Source organism: Mus musculus, chromosome 10 (genome assembly GCF_000001635.26).
Source record: "Mus musculus strain C57BL/6J chromosome 10, GRCm38.p6 C57BL/6J".
NCBI classification, from domain to species: Eukaryota; Metazoa; Chordata; class Mammalia; order Rodentia; family Muridae; genus Mus; species Mus musculus.
Genome location: NC_000076.6, coordinates 115,456,534 through 115,479,249, shown reverse-complemented (window position 1 = coordinate 115,479,249; position 22,716 = coordinate 115,456,534). Strand labels below are relative to the sequence as shown.

At 41.6% G+C, this 22,716-nt stretch overlaps 1 protein-coding gene across 1 annotated transcript in view; it reads left to right on the top strand.

Moving 5' to 3' along the window:
• The window catches only part of Lgr5 (leucine rich repeat containing G protein coupled receptor 5), a 137,467-nt gene that overhangs the window by 108,531 nt on the left and 6,220 nt on the right, over positions 1-22,716 (top strand). The window contains exons 5-16 of the mRNA NM_010195.2: positions 648-863; positions 4,005-4,076; positions 7,215-7,283; positions 8,615-8,686; positions 12,623-12,694; positions 12,840-12,908; positions 13,049-13,120; positions 16,483-16,548; positions 18,366-18,437; positions 20,538-20,609; positions 21,368-21,493; positions 22,457-22,602. Coding sequence (NP_034325.2) covers positions 648-863; positions 4,005-4,076; positions 7,215-7,283; positions 8,615-8,686; positions 12,623-12,694; positions 12,840-12,908; positions 13,049-13,120; positions 16,483-16,548; positions 18,366-18,437; positions 20,538-20,609; positions 21,368-21,493; positions 22,457-22,602 — 1,124 coding nt within the window. The remainder of the gene's footprint in view (positions 1-647; positions 864-4,004; positions 4,077-7,214; positions 7,284-8,614; positions 8,687-12,622; positions 12,695-12,839; positions 12,909-13,048; positions 13,121-16,482; positions 16,549-18,365; positions 18,438-20,537; positions 20,610-21,367; positions 21,494-22,456; positions 22,603-22,716) is intronic.

The window sequence follows — 22,716 nt, the reverse complement described above, 5'->3', positions numbered from 1 at the left end:
AGGAAGCAAGAGTTGTGAAGCTGCTAATTTTATTATTCGTTTAAACTGTCAGAAAAACAAACATCTGCCTGAGGCAAATCGTTAGGTTCCGGGAGGCAGCCAGCAGTGTCGAAGCTCTTCCCAGGGGCAGATCGAACAGCCTTTCTTACTAATTCTTTTCGAATATTGAAGCAATCTTTTCCCAGGGCTTAGGAACAACCCAGTAGATTGCTGTCTCCTATGTTCCAAACAGTCTTGGATCGCACAGCCATTCATTTGGCTTGGGGTGGGAAGGAGGCGAGAGAATGTCTACATTAGACTGTCCGAACGGGATGCAATTTTACAACTCCAGGAAGCCACTTCCGATGCATGAACGCATGGTACCCACAAGCCTGGAAGAGAGTCAGAACATGTCAAGGGGGAGGGGAGTCGGGAGATCAGGAGCCGGGGTGGAGGGGTGGAGGGATAGAGGGTGCGGGGGGGGGGGGCAGGGGGTGTCTAACCATGAGTGAAGAGGGCTGATCAGAAAAGAAAACCCGTCCCAGTTTGTCTGGGGCCTGGAGCTTGACAGTCTGATTTGCTCTGCCTAATGAGCACATGCAACTTCCAGCTGAGTCTGTCCGCAGCCTAAGCTTTGCGAGCTCCCATTCTGGCGCTCTTTCTTCCAGGCGCCTAGATGCCAACCACATCAGCTACGTGCCACCCAGCTGTTTCAGCGGCCTGCACTCCCTGAGGCACCTGTGGCTAGATGACAATGCTCTCACAGACGTCCCTGTCCAGGCTTTCAGAAGTTTATCAGCCCTGCAAGCCATGACCTTGGCCCTGAACAAAATACACCACATAGCAGACTACGCCTTTGGAAACCTCTCCAGCCTCGTGGTTCTGTAAGTTTGATTGACTTGGCTCTCTCTTTTATCACTCTCTAAATCCCCTCTGAGATCTTAGCCTTCAAGTGATGGACCTCAAAACTTGAATGGAGGCACATTAAAAGGAAGGAAAAACTCTGAGACCCTCTCTATAAAGACATAGATTTTTCCAATTGTGTGAATGATTTAAAAAAAAAAAATCTATGAAATACCTGATGAGTGGTAAACATCTCTGGACATACAAAGGTCAAAAAGCCCCTCTACGTTAGCAGAATCTACATTTTAAAAAAAAAGTCATCGCAAAGCTAATGAAAAAAATCTACTGAAAGATAATTTGTTATTAATTATATATTATTATATAAAGCTATTAATTATACAATTAATAGTGTATATATGTATATGTTTATATGTGTATATATATATGTGTATGTATATATGTGTATATATATATATATGTGTGTGTGTGTGTGTGTGTGAGTGTGTGTGTATATATATATATATATATATATATATAGAGAGAGAGAGAGAGAGAGAGAGAGAGAGAGAGAGAGACGTTTTTAGTTCTAGGGATGGAACCAGGCATCACAAAATGCTAGCTGGATGAGTATTAATACTTTGTCAGTAAAGCTACGCTCACGGCCTTGACAAGCACTTTTTTATTTTAATTAAGAAAAAGAAGGCAGCTCGTTGCTGGGCTGGGGATGTATCCCAATGGCAGACTGTGTAGCATCAGTGCCTGCGTTTGAGACCTAGTACTGGTGGAAGAAAGACAGGAAAAGATAGGGAGAAAGAGGAAAGGGAGGGGAAGGGAGAGAAGAAGAGAAAGAGAGGGAAGCATTGACTCTCGACAGCGCTCCTGCTTCTCTAGAGCTTCTTTTCCTCTTTGACATCTAGATTTCTTTTGGCTTGGTTTGGTTCGGGTTCTTGAAACAAGGTTTCCTGTAGACTGGCCTTGAACTTGTTGCGCAGTTGAAGATGACCTTAAAGTCCTGATCCTCCTGCCTCCACCACCTTGATAGAATTCTAAGCCAGGCCTCAGGCCCATCTCTCCAGTTCAGAAAACAAAATGGTTCTCAACGGATAGTTTGGAATTGAGTCAGTCTTCTTTGACAGAAAAGCTGTATGGCTCTGTGCACGTAATAGAATAACCAACATTTATCTAGTGCTGATGTTTGGATGCAGTTTCGACCTGAAGGACTATAAGATCAGCTTGCCTGATGTGTTAGTCCCTGTGATAAATGCTTGAGATAAAGCTGGACATGTGGCCTCAGGCCAATAATCCTAGGGCCAAAGGTATATAGATCAAGCCAGGTGGGGTATAGAGTAAAATCCTGTAAGGGAGGAAAAGAGAGAGGGAAAGAGGGAAGGAAGGAGGGAGGGAGGGAGGGAGGGAGGGAGGGAGGGAGGGAGGGAGGGAGGGACTAACTACTTAAAGGGAAGAAAGGTGCATTTGAGCTTGCAATTTCCTTCCACAGTTATTGATCTCACTGCTCTGGATCCATGGTAAAGCAGAGCATCGTGAAGAGTAGGTCTACACGGTAGACCAAAGATGCTCACCTCATAGCAGCTAGGAAACATAAAGCGAAACAGGAAGGGCTGGGGACCCTATAGCTCCTCCAAGGACAAGGCTCAGTGACCTAGCTTCCCTCCACTAGACCCCGCCTCTCACAGGCCCTACCACCTTCTGGTATAACACCACACATGCTGGCTGGCTGCTAAGCCTCCACTTACAGGTCTTGGCCAGCTGTTTATGACGGCAAACCTTACTGAGGAGCAAAAATGCTTCTTTTGGTCTCTCCCTGTCCACTGCGTTGCTGACGTTGGTTAACCATCTCTTCTTCCGTAGCATATACTCGTTTGAGGGTGTGGACCCATCCATCTTTTGGTTCTCTCCATCCCCGCTCTCATCCTTGTCATGTAAAAGACTTTGAATAGGGCTGGAGAGATGGCTCAGCAGTTAAGAGCACTGACTGCTCTTCTGAAGGTCCTAAGTTCAAATCCCAGCAACCACATGGTGGCTCACAACCATCTGTGATTGAATTCTATGCCCTCTTCTGGTGTGTCTGAAGCTAGCAACAGCAACAGTGTGCTCACATACATAAAATAAATAAATCTTTAAAAAAAATTTTTTAAGACTTTGAATAAATGTCACATAGGTCTCACCTGAAACCAAAAACAAATTTTTGATTTATTTATTTATTAAAACAAAGATCTAAGTCTGGGAAAAATAAATAAATTTAAGGGGATATTAACACATTTCTACTCTGAATTCTTTACATGAATACAATATCGCTGACCCTGAAGAAGCTGGCTATGGCCTTTGTTTTGTGGTGTGTTTTTTTTAATTGATTTTTTAGAAGATTTGTATTTATTTATTTTATGTATGTGAGTACACTGTCACTCTCTTCATACACACCAGAAGAGGGTATTGGATCCCATTACAGATGGTTGTGAAGGTGGTTGCTGGGAATTGAACTCAGGACCTCTGGAAGAGTAGTTGGTGCTCCTAACCGCTGAGCCATCTCTCCAGCCCCCTAGACTAATTTTTTTTTAAACCTCTCCTCCTTTAAACCCATTTTCCAAAATCTCTTTGGGAGTTAATTTACTTTTCAGTTGTCTACACAGCTGTTCTCGTTGACTCTGACGTAACTGACTTATCAATCAAGCCTAAGATGATAATTGTCCACATTAAAATAGTTGGTCAACATTACCAATCGTGGGCAATAAAAAAGTCTGATCACTAGTCCCTGTAACTAAAATCCTTTCTTCCTGACCTATAGCCCGGTCCTGTGACTAGAGTCGAGTCCCCGTGTGACCCTCCCTCTGTCCCATGACCTCGGTGATGTTCAGCATCTCTGTTGAGCACTCTATGTCTCCAAGGCACAAGGAGCAAACCACACTAGAAACTACAGTGAAAAATGTGAATCATTCGTATCACCACACACACACAGCAGTTATCTCAAGCCTTACGCTATAGAATCACATACAGTGACGGCAGCACAGGGGATTTTCATTTTTATTTTTTTAATGTTCGTTTCTTACCATTTGTGCATCCTTTATATGTCTTTGGGTTTAAACCACCAAAATGTTGTTCCTAAATTTTCTCTGTCCCATCTGCCTTCAAGGCTGTTCCTGACTGCGGGTAATGCTCTCTTCCAGGCATCTCCATAATAATAGAATCCACTCCCTGGGAAAGAAATGCTTTGATGGACTCCACAGCCTGGAGACTTTGTGAGTTGATCTTCTGTTTGTTTCCCCTTTCCCAGTGTTTTCATGAATATTCTGACGGAATCAAAACAGCCTTAAAGCCAAACGTGATGTTTGGTTTGGTTAATTGCCTGAGCCTTAAATAGATATTTACAGAGGTTTTATCTTACACACACACACACACACACACACACACACACACACACACACACACACCACAGAGCTAAACAATAAAACTGTGATTCCATTTTAATCTCTTGTGAGTGGCAAATTAGTAGGGATGGTTAAAGTTAAATGAGATCCCGCTAAGTAAGCCGTGACTGCTTGCTTAGGAATGTGTGTCCTCCACTGGGGAGCACTCCCTCTTCTCAGGAGCACTGAATTAGGTGTGAGCTGAGTCCTCTGCTGAAGGGAAACTGCCAACCCCGAGATCTAGGCCCTTCATAAGGAATGAGGTTCATACTGAAGCAATCCAAGGGACCATATCACTTATGGAATATGTGCATGACCACCCGATATACATTGTTTAAGCCATTTTTACAAATATCTTATTAGACAGCTATTCCTATCCCATCTTAGAGCCTACTGAGTTACTTTATCAGGACTACATATTTAGCCTGTAGCATAATTGGGAATTGCTTCTTTCTGTAACCTGATTCAGACATCCATGTTCCCATGTGCTAGAGCACAGGTATAGCCAATAGCTCCAGGTGCTATTTTCCAAGAATAGGTCACAACTTCCACTGGACGCAATTGCATGTGCCTGTGGTCTCACGCTAGTCATAAGGCTGAAGCGGTGTGTCACTTGAGCCCAAAACTCTGAGGTTCACCTGGGCCGATATAGTAAGACCCCCTAACTCAACAAACAACAACAAAAATAGCTCAGAGTTTTGTTTGTTGATACTTTTGATATAAAGGAGTCAGTCAGCTGGTCATCTCCTAGAGCCCAGAGCCAGGATAAAGGATCTCATGGTCTACCTAGAGCACAGGCCTCCTCCTCCTCCAAGAAATGGACTTAAATGCCCTGCTGAGCCAACAAAGTGCAGAAAATGTGGACAGTAAGCAGCAAAAGACCTGAGTGTACTGGATGAGGGAGGCATTTGCAGGGATGTCCTCAAGTCCCTTCTCATTTTAATCCTGAAATTACTGTAAGTGACACAAGGCCTTGTGGCGATCACACCACCAAGTCTTCCATGACCTTAGGGACCATGGTTCAATTGCATACAGACCTTAACAACTTAGCCACGGTCTGTTTAGCTTCTAACTAGTTCTGGATCAACCAGCTTCCTGAGAGACTCTCTCTCCTGGGTCTTCTAATAACTGAAGAGCACCCACAGCTCTCCCTCCATAATGACTGTCACTCTGCTCACTTCTCCACCGGTGTCATAAAGGAACTCATCCAGGCGTGACCGTGACAGCACAGGACAGCAGTTTCCACCAGCTACCACAGTTTCCATTGGCTGCTACAGTTTCCATTGCCGCTAGGAAAAAGTTACAATGTCTCTCTCCTTAGGTAGTACTTTCTCATCCCTATCCACAGAACAATGGAGAGAAAAAAACAAGCAAGCAAACAAACAAAACAACAAGATTAGCTTTCTAGGGTGTTTCCACAAATGCTTTCCCTGTCCCCAGTCCTGAGTGAGGAACCAGCCTTGCAGAAAAAAATACAAAGCAAAAAGTTTCAGGACGAAAATCTGTACATCTTAACTGTCTGGCCCCACTTTGCCCAGGGCTACAGAGGATCAGTAAATTGGTTATTCCCAACCTCTTCCTTTCCCTGACTAGAAAGCTAAGTAATTTATAAGGGTCCAGTCCTGGTTTAATCAAAAAAAAAAAAAAAAAAAAAAAAAAAAAAAAAAAAAAAAAAAAAAAAAAGACCATCTGGAGAGATTTACAAACAGGAAGAAAATTTATGTCCACAAAAGACCAGAGTTTCCTACCTGCAGAATAGCTTAAGGATGGCTTCTGCCAGACAAGTAGGAATCTCGATTCATGTCGAACTCAGCCAAATTATCTTTCTCTTAAAATTAAATAGCAATTCTTGTCTACTGAGGAGGATCTAACCACATCTGATTGCCTTACCAAAAGGGTTTTCTGTGTCATTTGGGAAATCTGCCCTACCCAGGGACCAGACAGCAATTCCTTTTTCATATGAAGAGGTAGGTAGACTAAGCCTATAAAACATGTGTGGGGAACGGGATCGGAAGCCATTTGTGTCATTACAGATAGAGAAATTAATGATTCCGAGATTCTCTGGCGCTTCTATTGCTGTGTGTGAGGGATAATACAGAGCTTTGCCTCACAGACCAAGACAAACATCAGATTTCTGAATGGATCATCATTTGTGACTCTAGGGAAACTCTAGACTTCACATCCTTGTTAAGAGTCCTCTGTATCACCTAAACCTTTCCAAACACATGTCTTGTCCCAGACTTCAGGCTGAGTGAGACACAGGCTCTCCCTCTGAGCCAGGGACAAGGCGGTTCTCATGTCCTGCTTCCTAGATGGGAAAGGGGGCGGGGGGGGGGGGTAACAAGAAAAGAGATGTATCCTAGGACAGAGTACAAACGGCAGCTGCCCAAATTCAGTGAACCAGGTCCCAGCGAAAGAGCTGCATCCGGAAGTGACCCGAGCCCACCAAGCAAGCATCACTCCTCCTTGGAAGTTAAACCTGCGGCAGGACCTCCCCCCTGTTTAAAATGAACCAGTGAAGCCACTGATTTTTGGCAGGAAATTTCTGTTCTTTGGGGTCGTGACTTGTAATGCAAATGCCTTCAAACTCTTGGTGGCCAGGGCCCTAGAGATAGCTTAGCAGGTGAAATCACTTGCAGTTCAACTTGATGAGCTGAATTCCATTCCTGGAACCCTCCAGAGGAAGGAGAAAAGTCAGCTCCCAAAAAGGGTCTTCTTCCACAAGCAAGCTTGGTGCTAGCACATACACGCACAAACACATACACTCATTCACACACACTCAAGCACACCCAATACAGTAAGTTGTTTTTAAAATATTAGCAGGAAGCATGCCCCAATAAGCCCTCTCCTGGAAGAGAAAGAAGAGCTTTTATTGATGATATGGGTCTTTGGAATAGCAAACCAACTTACCTTGTAAATAGATTAAATAGGTTTTTATTTTTACTGAAAACACCATTTATTTATTTTCAGAGATTTAAATTATAATAACCTTGATGAATTCCCCACTGCAATCAAGACACTCTCCAACCTTAAGGAACTGTAAGTGTTAAGACAGGCTTGATGAATGAACTGTTATTCTTTGTAAATTTATTTTAAAATTGGCGTGATTATTATGTATGATAGCTGAAGCTTTTTAAGCTTATATAATAGTTAAGTGCACTTGAATTTGTCTTTAACTGATTTCTATAATCAAAAATCACCAGAATTTTAAAATGTACATCTGTCCTCCCATATTTGTGTGTAAAAACACATATTTTATATTTATATAACCTATTTCCTAAGTGATATGTATCCTAGTACCATTTACAATCTTAATATATTTGTAATACAACAGCAGTAGGATTTAGTTATGTTAAACATTTCTATGAATCTAGACATTTTTGAGTTGCATAAATATAAAATTACATGAATAAAAGTATGTGTCCTCTGTATAGTGATAAATGCCTTCACATATATTTTATTACATGCATTATTCTTTAAATGCTAAGTGAACCGTATTTAATTTTTTAAGCACAATTTCACTAAAGGTAAACGCACTTTTGACCATTGGGTGTTTTTAATTTAGTCTTTCCTTTTATCAAAAAAAAAAAAAAAAAACCGAATAGCTTCTGCAAGTACTGTCTTAGCACTTGAAAAAATATATATAAACCTGGGACCTTATTTCCACGAAGCCTATGGACAGGGTAGGTTGTTTATAAGGAACAAACCCTTGTGGGTTCCACCTCAGAGAATCACATATGTATCAGCTGGGTAGCGAACTGACAGAGGGAGGCAGCCTTGTCATGCTGCGCATGCGTACAGTCACAGAAAACCCAAAGATCGCTGAATCTGCCTCGCTGTCATTCCGACTACATTTGCCCCAACGGGGAAATCGATTTGTTATTACAGACCCACTAATCCTTTTCCTCTTAAAAAAAAGATTCCTGAAATCTCTACTTCACTGCAGCTGAAGTCAATTTTGCCTTCTCCCAGCCCCTAACTGGGAGTGATCTTAAGCTCTCCGAAGAAGGCTCCCACCGCTCAAGCTGTTAAGCGACAATTCTTTACTGGATATCAACAAAACGATTTTCCTTTTATAGCGTAATATCCTGTTTCCATAAAGCACACTTGGGATTTGCACAGCCTCTCTCCCTCTTTCAAGCCTGGAGCATGGGAGTCCCTTTCCCTCTCTGCGGTAAATGAGGACACACGCAGTTCATGATGCAGGGAGGCGTGACCTGTGCTCTGGTACTAAAGACGCTGATTATGGTTACATATTAGGGCAAAGAGGGCTAGTAAATAACACACACACACACACACACACACACACACACACACACACACACACACACACACACAAGACTTTCTATAACATTTGTCTCTCTTTCTAGAGGATTCCACAGCAACAACATCAGGTCAATACCGGAGCGAGCGTTCGTAGGCAACCCTTCTCTTATCACAATGTAAGTGGCCTTTGCGCTCCGTTTACGTGTCCTTCCTGACATAGAACAGTTTTAAATATGTTGTGCCTTTAAATATAATGCAATTAATGTTATGTGTTCGCCTGCATTTTGTCACAGTCTATGCAGAAATCTATAGAGAAGTGCCAACATTGATATATTTCATCAGGTTTCAACTACACACTGAAATGGTACTGAAGATTGCTCTTTTAGGATCTGTGGTGCCCCTTACCTTACAGATGCTATCACCAGGCTAATCTTACAAGGGCTTTTGCTTACGTATATTTTCTAATGAATAAAACTGATTTTAGAACATCCAATGTGGGCTGCCGAGATGGCTCAGTGGGTAAAAGCACTGACAGCTCCTCTGAAGGTCCTGAGTTCAAATCCCAGCAACCACATGGTGGCTCACAACCACCCATAATGAGATCTTGACGCCCTCTTCTGGTATGTCTGAAGACAGCTACAATGTATACCTATTTATAATATTGAATAAGTCTTTGTGCCAGAGCAAAACTTCGGCCCTAAACTTCAATTCTCAACAACCACATGAAGGCTCACAACCATCTGTACAGCTACAGTGTACTCATATACATAAAATAATAAATAGATCTTTAAAAAACAAACATCCAATGCTAGATCACTTAGTCATTCAAGAATTCAACCCAAGTACTCTAGAAAAATAAATTATTATATACAGAAAGGAAGCTGTTGCAAACAGTTTGTCTCTGGCTTAAACTGCTGCCGTGAGTGTTTAACGGAAGGAATATCGATTTATGTTCACTGCCTGTTTGTTCACAAGCCCTACCCTTGAGTTGAATCTAAACAAAATTATGATGCAATTCTAGAACGGTGGGTTTATTCTAGAAAGGAAAATACAAGGACTCATATAGTATAAAAATAAAATAGATTTATAATCACAGAGTATCAATAATGTTTCACACTCAGCACAGATAGAACATTTATTAGGCATCAACATTAAAAAAAAAGTGTAATTATTTGGTTGGCTCCTAGATAAAAGATGTATGTCCAAGGTAGGTTTAGGGAATCATATTGGCCTTAGTGAGATCTACATAGAGAATGTAAATAAAGGCAACCGTTGTACGGCTTGGCAGGGATTCTTCCTGTGCTAACTTGGTAGAAGAGGCTTTCGGAAACGATGTGTCATTTGTCACAAATGAGCTGCAACCCCCCACTTAGCCTTGACTACTGTGGGGGAGGAGGGTTCGAACACACAAGCAAACAGCACCATTCATCACCTCTGAAATGCGCTGGCAATATTTTGGCAAACTAAAGGCTTTGCATTCTATTGCGGAATAAACATTAGTCCTCATTAGAGAGCATTTGCATACTAAAAGATTAGTGGACTTGGCCCGCTCTTCCTTTCAGCCCACGAGTGGTGTTTAATCAGTCCTTTGGCATGTTAATGAGTCAGGAGGAGCAGCCCTCCCAGCCTTTGGAGCCCTCTCCACTTTCCACAGGGATGCACTTTCTCCCCTCCCTCTGCTCTCCTCACACTGAGTTTCCATCTCTTGTCACCGGCTTCCTTTCCAACCCAACTCAGCCATCTCTGTGTGTGTTTTTGCTCCAAGCCCTGTCATCTGGTGACCCAGCCCTCATTTCTGCCTCTTCGATCTCCAACCCAAAATGCCTTCTTTTTGTTCTTACTTCACCACCTCCTGTTAGCCATGCCTTCTTGCTCTTTACCAGCGCAGAGGCGTCTGGCCTCCCTGTCTCCGCCATCATCAGGGATGCTTGAAGCTGCATCCTCCTTGCTACTCTGTTGCTATGGAACAGACATCCAGGATGCAAGCTCTGTACCCTGACATCCACAGTCTTCCACAGCCAACCTTCCTAACCTACTTCCCCAAAGCTCTCTCTGACAAGGCCATAACCCAGCTAACTAAGCTAGCACAAAGATTCCATCCCCGCACGAGGATGATTGGAATTCTGTCTTTCATATGTGTCTCAAATGGAATTTCATAGATTTTTCTTTTTGCCTGCCCCCCAACAAATGAGAGAGCTGCCTCCAGAGAACCCGGGACCTTTTCACAGTCGTGGTGATATTCTGCAGTAGACATGCAAGCACATGTATTCATACCTTCCCAGTGTGTACATATCTACACATGTGTACCAGTTTAATTATGTGCATATAAGTATATAGTATAGTCAAGGAAGATGTGCTATGAGAATTCCATTTGAAGTCATCAAGCCACTCTTTTTTAAATTCTTTCACTTATTCTTCGAGAAGTCCATGCACATATGCCCTGTATCTTGATCACATGCAACCCAGGTTTCCCCTGCCCCATTGCAGTTCTTTCAATGATTGTCTAATCCCAAGGGAAAGGAAGAGGTGAGTGGTAAGGTGGAGAGCACTCGGGTGTGCTAGGTAACAAACGTGCCAGGGTACTGTGTGAGCCGTCATGCGTGCGTTAGCTTTTCCAGTTGTTAGCCAAAGCCTGTGACCAAGCTCATTACTCTCTAAGCTTAAATTGAGGATCTGGGAGGCTATGAGCTTTCTTGGATAGCTGAGCCTCCATTTTCTCACTGGAGAATGAAGACAGTTGTGTCTATGCCGTCGATCACAGTCGTTGCACAGATCAACTGCTTTGTCAGACAAGAGATGTGCTGTTGCTTGTCTGACTCCAGCTGGTGCCAGGCTTCTGGAAGAATATTTTATCAGTTCCTCTTGAACCTCCATCATTTAGAATGTTTTCCAGTGATAGCTTCTTTATTGAACAAATCTTCAAATCACTGCAATCACTACTTCACAGTTTGAACATGGGTTTGTTGTATTTAATTGAGCTACCCCCATGCCTCAGCTATGAGATCTGTGTAGGGCTCCACTAACAAAGCAGTTCAGCTAAGTTTTGATTACATTAAAAGGTCTATAAAACAAAATGTTCTTAAGTTTTAATGATGTCTCCCGTTTTAGATTCATAACTAATTTAAGAAATTTCTTACACTAGATAAACCCCACTTCTTCTCAGTTATGTGGAGTGCTTTGTAGATGTTATGGTAATTATATTTAATCACAATAAAACCTTCTGTAAATATAGAGATAGTGATAAATGATAGGTAGATAGATAATACATAGATAAATGTGATAGATAGATAATAGACACAAGATAGAAGATAGAAGATAGATAGATAGATAGATAGATAGATAGATAGATAGATAGATAGATAGATAGATAGACTGAATTGCAACTAGAATTATTTCTTTGTTGAGTATTGAAAGTGTTGAGGCAAAGTCTTTATGTGCAGTTAGTTAATTAATGCACTTTTCAACTTCATAACTATTATTCATACAAGCCCTGCTATGCAAATGTTAATTTTTTTGTTTTTATTAATCTTGGAGGGAGGCTTACAAAGTGTGGGTTTCATCATGGCATCTTCACACATTGTTATTTTTCTTTGCTCTAACTCTCCTCCTCCTCTTCCTCCTCTTCCTCCTCTCCCTCCTCCTCCTCCCCCAAAGTCTCTCCCCTTTAAATTTTATATAGTAAAGATTCCTTATGCAAAATCTCAGAAAGCAAACCAATGAGACGGCTCAGTGGGCAGAGGCCCTTTTCTCCCAGCCTAAGAACTTGAGTTAGATGTTGGGAGCCCAGATCCAGAACTTATCCTCTTACACAGAAAGAACTCACTTCCACAAGTTGTCCGCACACTCATACACACTGTGGCAAGCACTGGAGTCCATGCACACACAGAGAAACAAGCAAATGGGTGAAGGAATGAATAAATGATCGATCTTGAAGTGTGAGTGGAGACACTTTCAATGTTCACTTGAAACTGAGTAACCGGGATGTACGGTAACCAGTAAAAAAGAAAAAAAAATCAGTAAAAAAACACAGATTCACATTAGAAGATATGTTGAAATATCTATTCTCTTGACCATCAGCTTTCTTATAACACATTGGTGTTTGGATTTTTCAGACACTTCTATGACAACCCCATCCAATTTGTTGGAGTATCTGCTTTTCAGCATTTGCCTGAACTAAGAACACTGTAAGTGTCTATTCTCTTAAAGCTGCCTCTGCTCAACCTGTAGTATTGCTGAGAAGACCAAATGAGTGCTTTGGGGGAAAAAATGGTAGTAAAAGTGAGCCCTTTCTAGAATCTTCTCCAAATAACAATTACACATTTCTCCTAGGACTTTGAATGGTGCCTCGCACATTACTGAATTTCCTCACTTGACAGGAACTGCCACCCTGGAGAGTCTGTGAGTATTTGAGCAGACCCTTAGCTCCTCCCAGAACACGCATTAACTTTGGAGTTGATCAACCTCAACATCCATGAATCAAAACACGTCAGTGTGTGATACGGGAATGAAAGAATTCTGTCTGGCTTGTGTTTTAACAGGACTTTAACTGGAGCAAAGATCTCATCTCTTCCCCAGGCCGTCTGTGATCAGTTACCTAATCTCCAAGTGCTGTGCGTATCAGTAAGGCAATGATGTTGTATAAACAGGCAACTTCCATGTAGGGGTAAAATGGCAGACAGTATCTCAACAGGCCTCGGAAACGAGGAGAAAGCTCTTTCCCTGCAGGTCTCCAGGAGGTCATGGTTCCTCCTCTGCCTCCTCTGGGCCAGGTTCCCAGCCATCACCCTGGTAGCCGTGACAGCGTATCTGTTTTCAAGAGGAAACAGCTGCCCATTAGTGTTGTAGTTGATACACATTTCCTTTCAGAAAATGAATGTGTACAAGCAAGAAAAACCCCTGCATTTCCTCTTCTAAAGGTTTCACAGAGTAGAATTAAATAGACTAATGGACCAACAGCCCAATATTAATGTCAAAAATAAAACTGTCAAACAGGCACCAACCTTGCTAGGGAGACTGAACATTTTTTGGTACAGTTAAGGATAGCATGTTCCAATGTTTGTTCCATCTAGTGGCCAACCAGCTTGAATGTTATTTCTGTTGCCTCCGATCTCATTTGCCCCTTCCTTTCCCATGTTTTGTTAAAAAGTAGTTTACAGGGATTTGAATGACAATATTTTGACATTTTGCTTTGGTTTTGTTCTGTTCTGTTCTGTTTTTTTCTGTCAACGCCACTTGACCCTCTTGTCTTCTCAAGCATCATTGGGACTCATGATAGTCCGGACCCTCAGTCTCTTATAAAATGGTTCTTCTCTCGTGAAATAGAAGTCTATCATCAATCAGCCAGCCACCTATTATGCCAGCATAAGTTTTTCTTGCCAGCTGAGCCAGCACAGTGCAGATGCTATGTAGGAAGGGACTGTCTGCTGCATGATTGATTCTGCCCTTCCTTGTGGTCCCCAGGCTGCCGTGTCACTGCAGATGCTCAGCGACACTGTGCAGTAGCAGCACACAGGATTCTTTGTCAGTCACACGTGTCTGAAGGAAGGCGTATAAAACAAGCCTTGAACTCCCAGCCCACATTTCTCTATGAGAAGCAGCTACAGACATAGGAACTGAGAATCCTGGGTACACGATCAAAGTCATGCTTCAAGAAAGCAATGGGATTTTCGTTTTTGTTTACTTTTACCTTGGTATAGGTGTGTTCACGTAAGGTTGGTGCACTAATGTCCCATAATGTTGGGGTCAGATGACAACCTCAGGTATTGCTCTTCACCAAGAGCAGCCAATGCACTTAACCACTGACTCTCTCCTGTAGTCTTAGCAGTTAGGAAAACCATGTAGAAGGGCCATAAGTTGGAGGCCAGCTTGGGCTATAGAGCAACCTGAGCTAAGTAACAAGTCTGTCTCAAGCAAGTAAACAAACAGTAAAAGATTCTATTCCTTCTGGGTGGAACTTGAAATATGTGTATGGACGTATTCGGGCTTCATGATAGTGTGTTGCCATTCTCAACGTTCCACCTACAAAGCTCGTTTGTTCTTTCTCACATACCTGCTGCCAGGTATCTTCTCTTTGAAGCAGAAAGCCAAGACCAAAACAAACATCAGTAAGTGCGCAGGCCAGCATATTAACCAAGAGAAACCTATTGATTTGGGGACTACAATTTAGAACCTTGATCTTCACTAGAGGGTCTTTTGGAAGCTTTGATCCAACTGGTCTCCAACTGGTGGTTCTTCTCCATGGTTTCCCTAACTGCTAAGACTACAGAGGAGAGCCAGCGGTTACGTGCACTGCTCTTGGTGAAGAGCAGCACCTGAGGTTATCATCTGACCCCAACATTATGGGACACTGTTGGGTATTATGGGACATTAGTGCACCCACACTATGTGAGCATGCCTATACAAGATAGAAGTAAACAAAATGGAAATCCCATTGCTTTCTTGAAGCATGGCTTTGATCAACGTATCAAACTCTGCTGTCGTTCTTATTCATTAACATATAATGTTTCATATGATATGATTGTGAGTGAGCATCTTTCCCCTCTTTCGTTACCGTCGTAGAAATCACCCAGTCCACTATTGAGGCCACAGGTGTGTTCTCGACTCACGAGCTGACATTCTTACAGAAGTCATCCCACTCTGTATGGGGATATCCATGGTGTCACTGTCATAAGGTGATCCCAGGATTAAACTTCAGTAAAGCTATGACCATAGTGCCCGTACAAGGAATGCTTGGCCCACACTAACCCTGGAATTGTTATGTTGTGATCTCAGTTCCTGGGGAGGCTGAGGCAGGAAGATGCCAAGTTCAACAACTGCCTGAGCTACATAATATAAGCACAAGAAACAATGGACTCCCTGAGCATTCTGAAGAAATTAATGTCATTATCCTCTTTGATAATATGTTTGCCCATCTTCATAAGTCACTCCTGTTCAACAACATGGCATATGGTTAAACAGACCTATTTTGCATAGATATACAGGTTTTCCATTCGTTTGTTTTGGTAAGTTTGGTTTTTTGTTAGTTTAGGGGAAAGGGGTATAGTCTTTCAAACCTCTAGTGCTTATATAGAAACTTGTGTGTAAAATACAGATGTATACTTACAGACAGCCTCATTTGAATTATTTATATACAATAATTGAATTCTTCCTGTATAAACCCCATTCATTCAATAAATGTAGGATAAATGATAAGGATAGGATGAACTGATCAATTATAAGGATAGAATAATTAAAAGCCTCTTAGAAAAATAATACTGATTTTTTTCAGTCGTTTTGATGGTTTTAAGAGTTAGAATCAAGCATGAAAATGGTTAGTTGATTAGCTGATAACTTCTAAAACATGAGACAAGATTTTTTTTACCTCTATGTTATTTTATCTACTAGTTTTCTTTCTTTCTTTTTTTTAACTTTCTGCAAATTACCATGGCTTGTTTTAGATTAGTTATATTATAGTATAAATATGTCCAGATGTTTTTGTTATTCTGTAATTTGTTGAGTTTTGGCTGAAGCCTGTCTTAGTTGCCCCCCCCCCCATGGTGATTGATTTCAAAGTTAGTGCTATGTTTTGAATGGTTGGGTTTTGTTTTTAAGTTGATTAGGAAAGAACCAGCAATGACTTGTGTTAGCCGTAGAGAAACAGCAGTTTCCAGAGACAAGGGCACAGTTATTTAATTTAATCTGTATTCATTTCAGGAAGATAAGAGCTAGAACATTGTAGATCATCACTAACAAAATAAATAAATTCATTAAGTAGATCATTTAAATCAATTAAAGGAGTATCACAGTAAATATATGAGCCCCTTGCCTAATCCAGTAATGCCTGTGTCTACCTTCGGGCTGTCAGGGCTGTGGGGGAGTCCAGAGCTTGCCTTGGAGGCACGGCCATGTCTTGAGGGCTTTGAAAAGAGGAAGACGCATTTCCTTAAGATTAATGTGTAACAGATTTTTCTCTTTTGCACCTTTTGCTTTCCAGAGATTTGTCTTACAACCTACTCGAAGACTTACCCAGTTTGTCAGGCTGCCAAAAACTTCAGAAAATGTACGTCTTTGAAAGTCCTTAAGTAACTCAGAAAAAAAAAAAGTCAGAAGCCCAAATTCCTATTGTTCAGGGTGACCGGCTACTCCACCCCAGGCCTCACTGGCAATCCATTGGCATTTATCCTTATGCCCACGAGACGTGGGGTGGAGTGTGCGGGAAAGTTGGGTAACAGAGCTTTTCTCACCCATCTACTGTGACATCCGTTTTCTCCTTTGTTTTTCCCAGCCCAGTGTAATAGGGAATCGGGTGAGTCTGAGCTTGGGAACTTTTCCTCTTTTATGCAGACAAGGTCTCATGCAACCCAGGCTGGCCTCGAACTTACTATATAGTTGAGGCTGGCCTTGATCTCCTTCCTGTGCCTTCCTGTCTGTCTCCCAAGAGCTGAATGACAGACGTGTGTCCCACGGGCTAAGTTCTCTCTTCCTTTTCACATACAACGAAGCTTCCACTTCCGATGGGTGGTGCTAATTTTGAATATGGTGAAACCTTGGGTCACCTCCTTCATCCACAAAATGTTAACCACATTGCTTTGTGTTTGGTCAGCCTTCCATTTTCATAAAAACAATATCAGCTCCCTCTCATTTCACACTTAGTTTTCCTCTCTCAGCCTTCGGGTGATGAAGGAAGAAAATATAAATTCATTTTCTAAAATGTAAAGACTGGAGGGGATAGAAAGATGGTTGGTTCAGCAGTTAAGAGCACATAGTCCTCTTCATAAACCAGAGTGTGGACTTCGGCACCCACACCACCAGTCAGCTCTCAACCACTTGTATGTCCAGTGTGAGGGGTCCAACTTCTCGGGTCTCCACTGGCCACCACACTCACAGGCACATTCCCACACACAAATACATAATTAAAAATAAATTGGATGCTTCAGATGGCCTTTAATGAATACACTAAGAGTTTAGGAAACAGTAAAAGAGGTGTTCTCAAATGATTCTTTGTGTTTTAGTGGTGGTGATGGTAGTGTGTGGGGGGGGGGGGGGAGGGGCTGTGGAGAGAAAGACAGGTATTTATGTACAAGACCACACATGTAGAAATCAAAAGGCCACTAACTTTGTGAAATGAGTTCTCTCCTTCCATCTTCCTTCATATTCCAGGGATCAGGGGGAATCAAACCCAAAGCCAACAGACTTGTGTGTGGCAAGCAGGTTTACAGATGAAATCTTCTCAAGGGTCCCTGTTTTGTTTTGTCTTTTGTTTTGTTTTGTTTTGTTTTTTCCAGAGAGGGTTTCTCTGTGTAGCCCTGGCTGTCCTGGAACTCACTCTGTAGACCAGGCTGGCCTCGAACTCAGAAATCCGCCTGCCTCTGCCTCCCAAGTGCTGGGATTAAAGGCTTGTGCCACCACTGCCCAGCTTGTGTTGTCTTTTAAGAAAGGCTCTCAGGCTAGCCTCGTAGCCAGAGATGGCCTTGACCTTCCGATCATCCTTTCCTTGCTGCCTGGGGGCTAGGATTGCAGACATGCGATATCCGACCTGGTTTATGCAGTGCAGGGACAGAAGCTGAGGCCTCCTGAGCACTAAGCACATCTTTCCTCCCACTGGGTGATGACAGTGTGTATAGGTATTTTGTTCTATACTCCCTTGAGAGAACCAGCTTCTTGGAAAGAGAGGCAATACTTAGGTGAAGGTAAAAATTGAAGTGTTATGTATGAAACAAAACCCAATCTCTTGATTGAGAGATAGTCACACTTCCTTTGAGACCACATTTCCTCTGCTCCGTGGATGAAGGACATTCAATCCGAGTGTAAAAAGTCCTCAGAAGTCTGTTGGAAACATTAACTCTGACACCCATCTTTGGAACTCTTTCTTTTCAGTGACCTGAGGCATAACGAGATCTATGAAATTAAGGGCAGCACTTTTCAGCAGTTGTTTAACCTCCGATCTCTGTGAGTATGACCCCCTGCACCCCCTCAGCACTGACTACTTCTCTCTGTTGGTCCGCCACATTGTTTTTACCATTGCATTACTGGACATTTGTTTTGTCATTTTAAAAAAATAAAATAAATATTTTGCTCCTCACAATTTCCAGGAAGAAATTTAAAAGTAGTAAATTTGTATCCAGGCATGGTACATAGACCTTTAATCAAAGGACATGCAAGACAGAGGCAAGTAGATCTCTGTGACTTTGAGACCAGTCTGGTCTGCGCAGCAGATTCCAAATGAGCCAGGGAAACATAGTAAGACTCAAAATATAAATTTTTAAAAATTAAAAATAGGAGTGGCAAATGTTCGATTATGCTCCCAAATGATCCTTTAAACTGTACTCTTCATGAAGAAGAGGAAGAAGAAGAAGAAAGAAGAAGAAGAAAGAAGAAGAAGAAGAAGAAGAAGAAGAAGAGGAAGAGGAAGAGGAAGAGGAAGAGGAGGAGGAAGAGGAGGAGGAGGAGGAGGAGGAGAAGAAGAAGAAGAAGAAGAAGAAGAAGAAGAAGAAGAAGAAGAAGAAGAGAAGGAGGAGGAGGAGGGGAGGAGGAAGAAGAGAAGAAAGAGGGAGGAAGGGAGGGAGGGAGGATGGAAGGAAGGAAGGAAGGAAGGAAGGAAGGAAGGAAGGAAGGAAGGAAGGAAGGAAGGAAGGAAGGAAAGAAGCCTGCTCAAAGGCCTGCACAATGCCCCTGTCTGCAGTGTGGAGAACTAGAGAGCAGAGCCGGAGAATCTGTGTTTTCGCAAACCTACCACGGTTTCTGTTTCAGTACAACTATACTAGGAAATGATTCTGTTTCTAGGGAAATCGATATGTAAAAATTTAATTCTGTTTTATAATTTAAAATGTTGGAAGTAGTTCAAGCCTGAGAACTCAAGTTCAACTCCTGGACCCATGTGAAAAGCCTGGTGAATTCTCACGCACTTGTTATCCCAGCACTGGGAGGACCGGGAGAGGGCCAGGGTTTACTGGCCGGCCAGCCTAGCCCCCAAAGTAAGCGCAAGCTCAGAGAGAGACCATGTCTCAAAAAACACGGGAGACGACGGTTTGTAGAAAGACTCCTGAGATCGTATTCCCGCCACCACATTCACAGGAACGGAAGAAAAGCCTGTTTAGGAACCATCCCCCAAGAGCTTGGTTAGTCTATGAACTCAGTTCGCCTGACGCTGCTCAGGGGCCCAGCATCGGAACCTGAGAATCGTGGGCTCTGACGACTTCTGATTTCTTTCTAATGTCTGCTTCTTATCTTAATGTCTTAGACGTTTCAAAAATGAAATCTCCATAGAAGACTTTCTAGCACTTGCAAGGCTCTGACTTTGAAAGGAAGCGGGAGAGGAAGGGAAAGGGTCTTAAATTTATAGTTCAGATTTTAAAATATGGAAGTTCTTGCCTCTGACAAGAATTATCTGGAGAAGTTTACACTAAGGATTCTATCCCTGCAAAATTGTCTACACTTCAACATCTATGTATGGGCAGGTAGACTTCATTTCTCCATAAAATATTTTTCCTTGCTTTGAAGGATTTTATTTCTAACATATGCTTTCTTCTATTTCACTTATCTCGATGAGGAATTTACTTGTCTGTATCTTTTGGTGAGAATTTTCTTGAAAACATCTGTTTACTTCAGAGCTTGACCTACGGATATGGTGTACACAAATGCTTGGTTCCATTTCCCTGTGTATCCAGGATCATCTTGTAATTTAAACTCTATTTTCTTGTCAGAGGAAGACCCTGATGTTTGCCTCTTCCCAGCCCCCAATCTCCAGTCATTTTAGAAAAACGACAATTAAAAATGGATATCCATGTTAGAGTCAACCTTTCTAGCAGGAAGCTAATAAGAACTAAAATATCTACCTGATTCTTTCAAACAGGGCTGATTTGAAGTTCTGCTTTTAGTGATTTTTTTTTTATGTCGTTTTATCTTTATCTGAAGGAGAATTTGATGATCCTGCTATTCCACATTTAAAAAGAAATTAGGTTGGCTAGATACTGGATACATATGATAAAAAATGTTGAGTGTTCTTTTTAACATAATGTTCTCATTTGTCTTTTTTTTTTTAAAAACCAGGAACTTAGCATGGAATAAAATTGCTATCATTCACCCCAATGCGTTTTCTACGTTGCCGTCTCTAATAAAGTTGTGAGTATTGCTTATTTATGAGACTTTTTCAATAATTAGGGACCATCTGGTTAGGGAAAATGTTAGCTGTCTGATGTTACCCCCAATGTATAGCCAGTGTGCTGTGTTCTCCCTGTCTGGAGCTGCTTCCTGGCCAAGGAAGATGCTCTACTCCTCCTGGGCCATATGAGCTCTTATGGGGATCACTGTGTGACAGCTGAGCAACCAGAGTGTGTTAAGATGAGAATTTTTTTCCTTATTTTTTTTTTTTTGGTTAGGTCCTATTCTCTTTTTATTATTATTATTATTACTATTATTATTAGATATTTTCTTTATTTACATTTCAAATGTTATCCCCTTTCCTGGTTTCCCATCCAAAAACTCCTTTCCCCCTATCCCCTCCCACTGCTCACCAACCCACTCACTCACTGACAGAAGGGGGTGGCAGAATCAACCGTTAAGCATTTTATTAGTCCTTCTTATCTGTCTTCAAATAAATGTATTTCCCCCCTTGATTTTAGATGCCTCTACTTTGCAAAATGAGGCCAAATATAGAACAATTTTGATGCATTTCAAGTGTGTCCCCCTAGTGTGTGTTCTGATTGTAAATAAAAAAAAAGCTATTGGAAACTAAAACCAACAGAGGTTAGCTTTACCATTGAAGGGAAGGACGCTGCTTGTTTTTATTGAGCAGTGTAAGTCATCTTTAGGCTGCTTTTGTAAACATGCACATTTTATGCTGATGGAGACTACTAAAAGCCTTGTTTGATGTTCTGCAGGGACCTATCATCCAATCTCCTGTCGTCCTTCCCTGTGACTGGGTTACATGGTTTAACTCACTTAAAATTAACAGGGAACCGAGCCTTACAGAGCCTGATACCATCTGCAAACTTCCCAGAGCTCAAGTGAGTTTGTCATTAAAACAAACAAGAGACATTTGTGATCATGTGAAAGAACAGTTGTCGTGTTGTGATTTCAATATTGGTGAGGTCATGAGACCCTTGTGAAATGCATTTCATGCCCTCAGTCCCCACCCCTAGGACACTGTGAGGACAAGGCTAACATGGAAAACTGTCTTCCTGACCACATTTCCTTTCCCTCTCAAAGATGCTTCCTGGAGTCACAGAGTTCATGGAAAGAGTTTAAAAAGCACTGATCCGTGGGATACATAGTGGGCCGTGTAATTAAATAACATTGTAACAGCCCTGCACTTCTGTTTACAATTTTTCCTTCATTGAGAATGTGGATGCTCTAATAAAATGGACTAAGTTAATAGTTGAGGAAGCAGTGCCCTTTAAAACCGCTATGCTTATGAACAATAAAGGAACATCTTAAAGGTTCTATAAGCAAAATTGAAACCCTGCCTGCACACTTTAAAATGAAGAACGTAATAAAGCCCCCAAAAGATAGTACAGAAGAGAGAAAAGTATATTTTAAATTGCCACCTTGATCAACATTTTAAACAAACAACATGTTGTTTGTTTCTAGTATGTTTTACATCATTTAACTTTGTTAGAATCTAATCGTGTGTAGAATGTTATGGTATATTTTAGTTAATTAACATAATTTTGCCATAATTTTCCTACCGTTCACTTCTTAAACCATTTTATTATGGAAAATTTTAATCATTGAAATCCCATCACTCAAGTTCCTTACTTATAAACACTTCATGATGGTAAATTTTAATAACTGTGGTTCTAAGTATCACTAGAAGGAACACCATTGTGCAAATAGCTTATAATTTGGGTAACTGGTTTAGGTTAAACTTCCAAAGTAAACATTATATATTGGATGAAAAGATAAACATTTTATTTCATGACCCATCATCCTTACGTGTATGTTTTTGGTTTTGTCCCCCTCCTGTATAGGATTATAGAAATGCCATCTGCTTACCAGTGTTGTGCATTTGGGGGGTGTGAGAATGTCTATAAAATTTCTAACCAATGGAATAAAGACGACGGCAACAGTGTGGACGACCTTCATAAGAAAGACGCTGGGTTATTTCAAGTTCAAGGTAAGAACTGATGTCATGGGGAGGAAGCTATAGTCAGAAAGGTCGTGAAACGTTAGTACATGGACCCTGAAAGCCAGGAGTCCCTGTGTAATCACCCAGCAAATGGAGAATCAG